General features: G+C 37.4%; 1 protein-coding gene and 1 long non-coding RNA gene across 2 annotated transcripts in view; one reads left to right on the top strand and one right to left on the bottom strand.

Moving 5' to 3' along the window:
- LOC141446294 (netrin-3-like) overlaps positions 1-4,045 on the bottom strand; it is a 200,108-nt gene extending 196,063 nt beyond the window's left edge. The window contains exon 1 of the mRNA XM_074112842.1: positions 2,486-4,045. Within this exon, the coding sequence (XP_073968943.1) occupies positions 2,486-3,752 (1,267 nt within the window). The 5' untranslated portion in view covers positions 3,753-4,045. The remainder of the gene's footprint in view (positions 1-2,485) is intronic.
- The window catches only part of LOC141446302 (uncharacterized), a 32,521-nt gene extending 20,224 nt beyond the window's left edge, over positions 1-12,297 (top strand). Inside the window, exons 2-3 of the long non-coding RNA XR_012453620.1 lie at positions 5,286-7,108; positions 11,281-12,297. This is a non-coding gene — a long non-coding RNA (uncharacterized lncRNA). The remainder of the gene's footprint in view (positions 1-5,285; positions 7,109-11,280) is intronic.
- Positions 12,298-12,388: the final 91 nt, after the last annotated feature.

Raw genomic sequence — 12,388 nt, 5'->3', positions numbered from 1 at the left:
AAGTACGTTACTAAAATGAGAACCAGGGATTAGAAATCCACAAAATAATTCATATCTTATCGAAATGTTTAAAAAAAATATATGAATATGAAAATAATTATTGAAGATAAGAGATGGGTGGGGCAGAGGAGCAAGATCAGTGGAAAGAGAATGTCCAACATGATTGGCTGTCACTCACGAACTGAAGTAGTGACACTCTGCTGCTAAATAGCTAATTAAATTCATATTTCCTTAAATTGAAGACGAAACCAACCGCAGAAGCAACAACATATGCATCAAAATTAGTTGTTATGACGTAATAAAAATGGTAAAAGGAGTACAATAAATAAATCGAATGAAATACGGATCCATACATCTGGGAGGAATTATCGCAAAATAACGATATATATTCTACAATTTACGGAAGAAATCATTTTCAAAAACAATATCCGTTTTGTATCAGCTGCCGTCAGTGCGGACGATCAACACACTACCTCCAAGATGGGGACTATTATTTATTTTCTTCCCGCTAGACAACAATAGAGAATCGACTACAGTAATCAATTTTATAAATCCAAGCACGTAGTTCTCCATTAGAACGTACACAATCAACTATTAATAGCAGCACTTTAACAGTTTGCTAAAAAATAATATACTTCTTGTAATAGGTTTTGATTGGCTGGCCAGAACAGTTTGTGCCAACTATTTCCGATTGGTTGGAATAAAAAAGAAAAAAAAGTGCATTTTGATGAAGCACCAAACAAACAAACTTGGAATTACAAATTACATCGGCACTGACGTGACTTTATAACCAGTAATAAAACTTCCACTCTCCTTTTTATCACTTGCTAGGAGCTCGTCGACTGTATCATTGTTTCAGTTTATTGTTGTGAAAGGAGTTTATATTGAGCTCCTCTCATCTGTAGCCAGAGCAGTAGCATTGTAATCGTGATAAATTTTCCCCGGCAATTGGTTTTGAACACCACATTACTGAAAAGATTTTTCCATTTTCTTGAGATCTCCTGTGAACTTCAAATACTCATTGCTTTCGTTAAATTTACAACTTTAAAATATTTATAAGAATGAAATGTCTAAACACAATTCGGAACTAGTAGAGTTTTAGCCACCAGAAGTAGGTTAGTGGTAGAAGGCTCGCGAGGAATTTCGTAAGAAGTGCCCCAAGGGTTTCCTTCAGATTTGGACTGTTCGAAATCTTTTTATCAGTGAGTATTGAGATTTAGATGGGATTCTGGGAGAGCTGTCAGCACCCTCTAACAATTGTCTTCAACAGCAGCTGCACAATACTGCAGTAAAAGCACCAATGATGAAAATGCGGCAGGAGAGAGACGGTTAGAACTAGATTCTAAATAATAAATAGAAAATAACTCACAAAGAAGAAGAAGAAAATGCAAACAGAATAATGTTGAAAGCAGAAGTGCGACGGCGGGTTCTTTAAAGTGGTTCACACACACTCAAGAAGTTCCACTATACTCGTATTGGAAACTTTTCTAAAAGATGATATTAAAAGAGTTTTTTAAGTTTTTAAATTGAATAAAATCGTAGCGAATAAGTGGTAAAGTATGTGAAATATTGAAGAATCTTTATCTTAAACTTCAAATAGTTCATTGGACTTCAGCGAGTGCGGAGTACTTTTTAAAGATTGGAGAAATATTCAAAAATATTTTTCTTGTGTTTAACAAAAGCTGGCGCGAACGTTCATACGACTTTTTCACCACAATTTACGCCAGTAGAATTTCTTGAAAATTAGATTAGTAAACAACATGTGTTCAGAACTATTTCCCTGATAAGATTTTCCTTTTGCCGTAAAGTTCCGATGTTTTTCCGGACAGCCTAATTCTACAAATTTAGAATTTTATAGCAAATGACATTGAATTCCTGTAAATATGATGGCTCTCATCGTATTCCTGTTCCTGAAATACAGAGTGTCCCCTCTACCACGGAAGGATCTTTCTGAAAAGATTTTTTTTTTAAAAAAAAAGGTTATAGTTTTGCATGTTTACAATGAGCATGCGCAGTTATATAAAAGTACTTTGTTTTAATATCTGTGGGTGGCTGTACAGACAAATCCGCTTCGGTCTAGATCTATGTCGCCTTAAGTATGATTGTAAGATTATGTTATGTTAATGACGTATTATTGTCTTAAGCTATTATTGTTATCTTGATTTATGTTTGGCTGCATGAATTCACTTTCCACAGTTTTACAAGAGAATTTTTGTTTGGCACATCGACTGTCAAGGTCTTTAGTGCAAGAAACAAGTTGTAATTAGTTTTTAGCTAAAACCGCTTTAGCTGTAGCACGCATCAATAATCTCTTTGGCGCATCAGCGATACTTCCTTGTCTGGAAACCGAAGAAAGGGACGCACATCAGACAACCTTCTACTAATCGAAATCTTACCTTACTAAATACATAATTAGAAAAAAAATTTGGAACAAATTGTTAACAGCATGCTGAAAATAGAATATAAATATATTAAAAAGACGCACCTTTACATTCATTGGCATCCCTGGCGGTGGCTCGTCCCCAGGGGCGGTCGAAATGGAACGGCTTACATCGCTCGCAGTCTCTGCCGGCTGTGTTGTGCTTGCAGTCGCAGGACAACTGCCCCCCACTGCCCATTATGCACTTACTAGCATGTCCGTTGCATTTACAACGACCGCCTACCGCGAAATCCGAAACAGCGTACTGATAAGACATTGTAGCCGGAGTTGTAGTCACAATGTTCTGCGCAACAATACGGGCGATATTTCCAGCGTTGTTCAATGAACTAGCACCACCAGTGGACACTGAAGAAGAAGAAGAAGATGATGATGATGACATTGAGGATGGACCATTTCCTAGATTACTTCCGCTGGCAACGCTGCTACTTAAAATAGTTTCATCATCCTCCAGCACATCATCATCGTTTGGGCTCAACTCTTGTTCCGGATTCAAAATGATAATCTTCTCTTTTACAATCTCTTCTTTTTCCTCTTTCGGCTCTTCCACTGAAGGAAAATTCAAGCGATTAAACACAACTTTAATATCAGTAGCGGTGACCCAATCCTGTAAGACGGGAGAGTTGTCAAAATCAGCTGCAGACGGACGACCTTCCAGCGTGGAGAAGGCGATACGTGAAGCTACTGGAGAATCGCCAGTAAATCGATGGGAATCCGTACACAAGGCTTCCTGTTCATTAGCTTTAGTGATGACAGCTCTATTAGGCCGGCCGTACAATTTTCTGCACTGTCCGGAGTAAAACTGAAACGGTTGCCAAGTTTTCCCATAATCCATTGACTTATAAATAGCTATGGAATCTGGTTTTGGAGCTTTTGGACAAAACTGCAAGGAGACATAGGTTAGTTCATACTTCTTACCCAACGACAGCTTCAGTGTGACATTATCAGGCGGAGAATTCTGTGAAACGGGCGGCAATAAAGGTTCAGATCGCCAACAGGTTACGTTATTCGGATTGTTCAAGTCAGTCAAATAGACGGGTGGATGACGCCTTCTTGGCTGGCTATCGTCGCATATATTACAATATTCCGGAGTATCACAATAGCGCATTGGACCGAACATACCACAGGTACTGGAAGCTTCTACGGGATTGCCAAACGCTGCGTTCACAAAATCGGGTATGCAACGTTTTGGCCGGTCTTCATCGTAGCAAGGATCAACTGGCGGGCTAGAGACCGGAAATAACTTTAGATACGAGGCTTCACTGAATGCTGGTATTGGCGCCAAAATTAGTAGAATGATTGCTGGAGTGAACATAGTTCTGTTTGTCTTGACGAAAGAAAAAGTCGGAACCCCCCAAGAAGAAGATTGTTTAGTAAAGAACAAAACACGACACCCCACTGCCCCTGTTGCTTTCGTTTTTAAAATTGACCCCCACTAAAATTGTAAAAGGTACACATTGTCTTGGGCAAGAAACTATAATATCCAAAAACAGATCCGCAGGCAGTATGAGTTTACGTAGCTCGTCTGAGGGAGGAAGAACAGCGTTCACTGACACTCTCGACACACACGAGCCGACAGTCGAACAGCCACTGGAGGTTGGTCCGCGCCACTTCTCCCCACTCCTTTACCAACCCCACCACCTTCACCAACCATCCAACCTCCCTCTATAAACAAGCCACTCGTTAAGTTTACTCCCCTTTCAAAAATAAACAAGTTTTAAATATAATTAAAAGCAATAAAACTAAAAATAAATGCTTTCTTTAAAAAATTATCTCATTAAAATTCATTACTAGTAATTCTAATTACTAGGCGCTGTTAAAATAAGAAAAAATCTTTAAAAAAAATAGCATCTGACGTTCTAATAAAGCAATTAAAGGAAATAAATATTAGAAAATCTATCGCGACTTTCTCTTTGTTTATCCTAACACGATCCTGGCAAACTTGCTGCACCGAACTGCTACCCGAAATTATCTGCCTTGAGGTCCCTGTTGTTAGAAAAAGAGGACTTTAGGAAACGGTTGGCACCCCTAGCTAAAGAATAAATAATCGCAAGATCAAAGTTTGTATTGGGCACAGTGATGCCATGGTAACCGACAATGAGTTAGCGGTGAACAGGAAGTGGCACTTTCCGGATGCACTTTTCCGTAGATTTCCTCCCCTCTAATTAACTGCACTGATTGCACTGACCAAAGTCCATAACTATTACCTGTAACATCACTGTAGTAGCTTTATAGTGTAATGCACAGTTCCAGCGCTTTTATAATATTAACAGCTGTTATTCTCTAAATACATTGTATGCACGGCCTATGACATCGATTGTAATTGTTATTGTAGGAATGTTCATTGTAAGACAGTTCTGAGATGGCTTCAATCTAGCTAAAGGGTCATCTCATTAAGGTTTGTTGACTTAAAAGTAAATAATATCTGTCTAAATTAGTTACTCGGTTTCAATATTTGTAAGAGTTTAGACCGCGAGTATTCAGCAGGAGGTCGTGTGTGTGAGTGTGCATTCCAGATGCCAAAGAATCGCGAGACAATAACAAACATCCTTCCGGAGATCGTTACCACTTTCTGTGGCCACGCCAGTTGTCCAGAATAGATCACTTGGATGGCTAAAATAGCATTTTTTAGGAAACGTCACCCGCTACCCATCAAAGTTTCCGAATACTTACCTGAGTAATTGAGATCTTACACAACTGCAATGTGACAAATTTAGAGAGAAAACTGGGCGATACGGTACAGCGGCCATTACAGTTGACTAAACCCTATTTCAGGGTCTCCTGGTGGCGCCTAAATAAAATATCAAATTTGATTTAACTGTGGGTTTTTTGTTTTTGTGTTTTGCAGACCACATTCAGAGTGATGGACAGACAGACACACAATCAACAGTTTTTACAAAACACTTCTCCGAACTCAGGGGACCTCGCCAAGGATATCCGAGGACAACTCGAGAGCGAACAAATCTGCCCGATTGCAATTCAAGATGTGAGAGAGTGTAAAATAATTATAATGACAATTTTAGTGAGAATACGTGCGAATTTAGCCGGTCTCACCTTTCTCAGCGGCCACCTGAAACTGCTGAACTTTCTCATTTAATTGTAGAGGTCATCACGTGCGTCATTATACTGAACTCATAGTCATGAGAAATATTTACAGCTAATATTTTATTGAGTTAACTTCTGCAAAATAAACTGCACTGACCTCTACTCACAAATTGTACTTTACGTTTATATTATTGGGCTGATCTGCGAGGTCGTCACTTCTTGGTTCCCGTAGCGATGACTTGGCTGTGCGAAGGGACTTCCTTCCTAGCTACAAGATCCGCTCAGGTTCTGCCAGCCTACACAACTGATGGCTCTTTCAAGTCTCAACAATACGATTCCTGAATAGTTTCATGTCACCTTGGACGTTTCTAGGTCTGAATCGAGATATTCTACGGAGAATTCGTCTTTCAGATAAGAAAGCTGCTGGCGTGCGTCTTAGTCCATGTTTCAGTCCCATATACCAGAACTACGCAGATAATCGTTTTATCTAGCCTCAGCTAAGTTCCTGAGCAAATAATTTTAAGGGCAGCTTAAAAGAGAATGGAGATCTGAATTTCGGTCCCAAACTGTACCATAATAACATAATTATGCATTTTGCTCAGTTATTGAACTATTCCGCCCTTAGCAGACAATCAAAGTTGATTTTTAGTGACGTCATACAGTCGTAGTCTGAATTAAAACCAGAACAGATGAAGGAGGCCGTAGCTTCCATATCATTGACAAAATCTTGACGAGCTTAATGGATATTTTCTACGTCGGTTCACTTTCAGTTTATCTTCTTTAAGAAGAATTGTACCATAGTTATATAAAATAATGGTGAAGATATGTTTGAATGGAACCTTCCTACCCGCCATCAACTGCTTTTTGGCTGCGGTTTGATTCTTGTGAGTTCCAGGTGCTCCTGGGTCCGTACAAACCTATCTGGAATGTTCCCGTTACAGCGCTCTGCCTGTTTCAGCACTGAACTGTAGATAAGAGAAGTAAGAGGAACTAAGAGGACAGGAAATGTCCTGCTAAGGACCTGAGAATTTCAATGAAACCTCAATTTCTAAACTTTGACTCGACCTCAGCGGTTCAACTTATACTGGCATCAAGAGCTGGCAAATAAAAGTAATTAAAGTCGTTTCCAATAAATGAAAACTCAAGTTTGGCGAACTTTCCCAAAGTTTTTACGTGGCCTCTGGGGTTTAAGTATCCGGGGTGGAAGAGTTTGCCATTACCGCAAGATTAATTAAAGACGTAATGCTAATTTCCTGTAACACCCATTACTCAAGTATTCCTCCCTACAAGTAGATACTCACGGCAGGTATCACCGAGTGAGAGATTAATCACTATCAGTTACTAGTAGAGCTCTCAGGTAAGCTGAGACGAAGACAACTTCTAGCAATTAACCTGCAAGTAGATGGGTAGTACAACCTTTGACACGAAACACCTGCGTTTAACACATCCTGCTGCTAGATAAAGCACTGGCGTCGCAACCTGTCGGCTGTAACATGAAGTTGAACTATTCTCGCTATCATGTTTCTTACAGACTTGTAAACATGTTGATATTTATCTTAAATTACGCTTTCCAATCTATTCGAGCCGAGGCGAAACTACTGAAGCAAGAAATATGTGATTTGGACGGTAGGTTTCCTTTTGTGACGTAGAAACTCACCAATAAATGATTTTTTTTTTTTTTTAATTTTTACCACAAAGGGAGGTAAATGGAAGGTCAAATTTGGTTTTTTTAAAAAAAGGAAGACAATATCAACTCAACACCTTGGATCAAATTTCATTCTGACAATTTACAACCAAACACTGCTTCGACCAATATGAACTCTCGGAACTGAATTGTGTGACTCCGCCAAAACTTCCACATTCAACCTATTCAATCCTTCCAGACTAAACTCTTTCACAGAATTGTAATCGCATCTTGCCTTTTTTCTCGAATCATAACCTCTACGTCAATGATGTAATCGATTCCTTAAGTTCCACTCTCTCTCGCTTCTATTGTTCGCCCAGATTTTCGAATTTTATCACAAAAGTAAGGAGTATGTTCAAAAAAGGTTTGAATAATATAATAAATTCTTGTTTATATTTCATACATGATCCAATTTACTCTGGGCTTTGCTGACCGGAACACGACTGAGCACTTTAGTCAGTGTTTGTTTACACGCACTCCCAGCTGCTCTATATTTATTTTAATTTATCGATATGTGACATCGCAAGTTGTTTGAAGTAGATCCAATATAATTTAATGAATAAACAGCCATGTTTTTTTGTTTTAAGTGTGAGGTTAAAAGAAAATGAAACAAAAAACAAAAAATCTATGTAAATTGGAGCAAAGATGATTACATATAATCTTTGAGGTGTCTAAGACATTTTCTCTCCATATAACTCTCGTTATATCGACGCCTAATAAAAAAGATGAGCTGGTGTCGTGAGCAAGTCGATTAGTGAGCCCGGTGCTCTCTGGCCAGCGTTGTCAGCGACTCCTTCTTTCATCACACCTGTTGTAGGATTAATTTTTTTATAAACCAATCCCCGCCTACTAGACTTCTTTTTTTTTGCTTTTATTTGATTTTATCCATTTTAATTTCATCCCAAGTCCTGAGGGAGAAGACTCCTTGAGGTGGTCATCTTTACTTGAGAATCTTTTTTGAACCTTTTCCCTCTTAATTCTTTTTTAATACAGTGGAGCAAAAGTTATAAGAAATGCCATTTTAAGAAAACTTCAGGTCCTGCGGCTGTAATTGATTAAAATAGGCTGCAGCTGTTCTCCATTTGTTGTTGCCGAGTTGAGGAGGTACAGTACATTCGTGCCGGGTTGCGATTTAGAACATTCCTAGGAAGTAATAGAAGTTTCGAAAGCTCGTGAGTAGATAAAGTGGTACCGATTGGTCAGCATTAGTGTGGCTTTTCCTTAGAGTGCACCCAAAACTAAAAATCAGGTAAAATAAAGAAGCTCTCCTTCGATGCGATGTCCCAGAATATTGTATGGTTCTAACGCTTTCATATTTATGGAAGTTTTTAACCAGGATTTCATGAGTTTTAAGCATCATTAAAGGCAGTCATGGACTAAATTAGGCCTATCACTTTTGGCTTTTTACCTATTGACAGGAAATATTTTTTAATGTGGTTCTGGGAAAGCTGTGATGTAATGCTTTCTTCAACATCCTGTTGTACAATTTACTCCATATTACGTCTGTTTTATTGAAGTCAAATGTCAACGCTATAAATGCTGATTTTCTAGAAAATGTAATTAATCGAATTGTGATTAGAAAAGTTATACGAGTGTTCACAAAAGAATTTTGAGTTCTGAAAGAGAAAACAAGCCGTTGATAATTGTTAATTATTATCACCTCACAGTTAATTTTTCAGGGCAACTAACCCAGAAATTATAGTGCTCCATTGTGGCGGCTCTCTGACTACTGTAAGATCGCGTGAGGTGTCTAAGTTTGCTCCCCTCAGCCAAGTCCTACATTCAGATATAATGATCGGGTTCAGCTTCCACCCTCCCCTAGCAGAACATATGATTATCTGGTTACATGGCAGTCGCTCTCCATCTTGTTAGCACCTGATTCAATAGATGGTCTAAAATGTTTATTTATCGTTTAATTTTAATATTGTAATCTTAGTCTAATCTGTTTACCTTTATGAGGAAACAGTTCTTTTATCTTACGCATGTTGTGGACCCTCTGACGACTTCCTCTTATCCCAGATTGGCGTAATTACATTTTCTGGAAAATTAGCTCTGCAGACCTAACCACATTTTCAGCGATTTCCTGAAAACTTGGCCCGCACTTTGCACACCTCTTGATCTACAACTTTCATCTTCAGCATAGCCCTAGCGAAATGCTTATTAAGGCACTTCTGAGTAGCAGGTGGTTTAGACTTCAGTATAAAGCATTTAATTATCGCGAAAAGGATGGGATCCCGGTAACAGAGAACGCTCTTACAAATATTTTATGTTTAAATGAGTGGTTGAAGGATAATAAACTGAAACTAAATAAAAGAAAGACAAAGATAACATTCAGTATCCCTGGTGACACAGCCCTGTTTATAGGAGTTACATTAGACAATCGCCTCTCGTGGAAGAATCATATTGATTGAGTAATGGGCTATCTCAGTTCTCAGATAGTTAACCTATTGAGAAATGAAGTTCCTTTGGAAGTATTAAGAATAGCTTTTTTTGCACTATTCCACTTTAGAATGAGCTACAGAATGTTGAAGAACTTGTATTTTTGGTTTGACTTTAATTTAGTAAGTTTAGAACTTCAAGCAAAAAATAAACTTAAGCGGAAAGCTTCTTATAACTGAAAGTATTCAAACTTCCAATAATCAAAGTCCAATAATCAAGAAGGAAGAGAAGAATAATGCCAATTCTATTCATTAGTTTATTATTTTTCCGAGCTTTCTACCTAGGGGAACTAGGTCATCTCCAGGGCTTATTGAAAATATATTTTTACATTATAATTCTAAAGTTGGTTTGTGATCTGTCCAGTTTTCTAACGAATGCAATTGGCATCATTCTTCCTTCTGCATATTTAATTTTATAAACATATATTTTATTACATTTTATAATATTTTATAAACGGCAGAGGCCAAAACTACTTTATCAGACATTAGTTCTATGGCGTGTCACTGCACGGCAGCACAAGGCAAACTATCGGCAAGGCATTCTCTGTAAAATTATTCCATATTCAAAAATCTGCTGATATAAATGTCATGTTCTTCTGGTAATATGTTCCAGATTAAACTAAGAACTTAGGGTGAAGTGTGAAGTTGAGCTCTCCGTTAAAATGCCGTTTCCGAACATAGTATTTAGGAGTAAACAATGTTTAAACGAAATTTCCGAATTGAAAGAATATTAAACCCACCGGCACTTCGACTATTAATATCGGTTTCAGAGTTTCTGTAATTTTCTAGGCAGTCATCAAAGGGTTTAATTTGAACTTGGACATTACTGTGAATGGCTTATCTAACGCTTTCCCGGGAGATATTGATTTTCATGAGGATCTAGGGGAGCTGTTTCGTCACGCTTCCTTCGTTAGCTTGTTATTTAGTAGACTAGTATAATATCGAAGTCTACTAATAATACTAAAAATTTCATGTTTAAAAAAAATGTAATTACACCAAATTGCAGTTAGAGAAGAACAAGTTCTCCATTTTTCGAATTTATACGATTGTCCACTTAGTTCCTATTTCGTCGTTGGAATGCGTTGAAGATTGTTTCGTCAACAAGAAACCTGCTGGGGCGATTATATAATCTTAAGTGATGGGAAACATTCATTTAGCTCTCTCGTTAAGTTATTTCTAAATTCTTCCATTATGAAATACCTAATGCTTTCTTTTTTAGTCTTTTCATCTGAAAATCAAAGTAGACAGCGATCTCTAGTTTCATCCTCCAAAGTTATACGAACGCATTCGTAGTACCAAATTTAAAAAAGTTCGTTCAGAGCCGTTTTCGAAAAATTTGTAAAATACTAAGTTTGGACGCACTGATTATCTTTATATTGATGTCCAAAAGCTTACCATCAGAATCAGACCCTTTTGTAACAGTTAAAAAGAAATATTAAACTTGAACTTTCGACCCCAAAAGTTACCACCGCCCAGTTTTATACAACTTGTTTTCGATTTAGAAGGCTTCAAAACGTGTATTTCCGGAGCGAAATCAAATTCATAAATTCTGCAACAAATTATTAAATTTTTATTAAATCCAAGGATCTAAACTTACTAAGAAGTTATAGAAGATATAATTTATTATATTTGTGTGCAGTTTTATAAATATACTGAGGTTATACTCGCGGTTTTAGGTGATTTCCTTAAAGAAAATACAAAGCGAGGTTACCATAAGTAAATTTTGCAAGAAACAAAAATTCTACATTACTTTGGAAATTACGTAATTATTCAATTGGGCCAAGCACAATAATGTTAATTCTGATGTCCAATGCTACCCAAAGCAATTTTTCAAGATAACATATTGAAATGCAAAATATTTTCTATTTATGTTAAAACTGACGACCCAATTAAAGGATTCTGGACAAGAGAAATCGCAGAGCGCCTCTCAAATCAATTTTCATGAAGAGAATTCCAGACAAAAACGGCAAGTGTGAGTATACTTCCGAACAAGGCCGAAGAGAAATTCAACAAAGCCCGCTATCGAGATTTTCTCGCAGTGTTGGTAACATATTTGATTTCCACAGATTCCACACTGGAGGTAACATTGTGAAAATGCTTTGAGCGATGGTTCATGTTGAAAGGGGATGTCCGAATCAAACCACGGAACAGTTATTAAAGCATTTTTAAATCCCATCTGCACAGGAACACTCTAGATCGTGCATTGCTCCCTAGAAGTACATCAGCAACTGTCCCCTACCTTTTTAAAATAAATAATTGTAAAATAATTTTTCAGAATTTGTGATCAGAATGAGATGAGTGCATTAATCCTAATGCACCCAACTCCGCCGAAACTGTGTATTTCAGCAACTCGTTCAGTCTGCATCATTATTAAGCTGATAGTGAGTACAAACAGTACATTAATATAACAAAATTGCACCCATTCTCTGTTAGAAGTGCGATTAATCGAATTTACCTGGGAAAATGCTACAAGTTTGTTTTAAATCAACATGTTCACACCTTTTTCAATCGGAAGATGAATGCAGAGGGAAAAATCCAGAAATTCAGGGCGATCACTATACAACCTACTTTCGAAAGGTAGGAGAGAGTAAGAAGTTCAAGTTTATAAAGTTCAATTTGTTGTAGAATTACAAAATGTGTACCAACTGAATACTAGTTAATGAATATAATTATGTAACAGATACGAAGTAATATGAAGGTTAGATTATTTTAATAAACATGCTATAAATATGATTAAGCCGGCAAGATATTTTTAACGTATTATTTACCCTCTAATTTTAAATT

This window comes from Rhodnius prolixus, unplaced genomic scaffold (assembly GCF_049639745.1).
Source record: "Rhodnius prolixus isolate KJV_2025 unplaced genomic scaffold, Rpr scaffold_1, whole genome shotgun sequence".
NCBI classification, from domain to species: Eukaryota; Metazoa; Arthropoda; class Insecta; order Hemiptera; family Reduviidae; genus Rhodnius; species Rhodnius prolixus.
The sequence above is the reverse complement of the archived record's forward strand: the minus strand, read 5'-3'. Positions and strand labels throughout refer to the sequence as shown.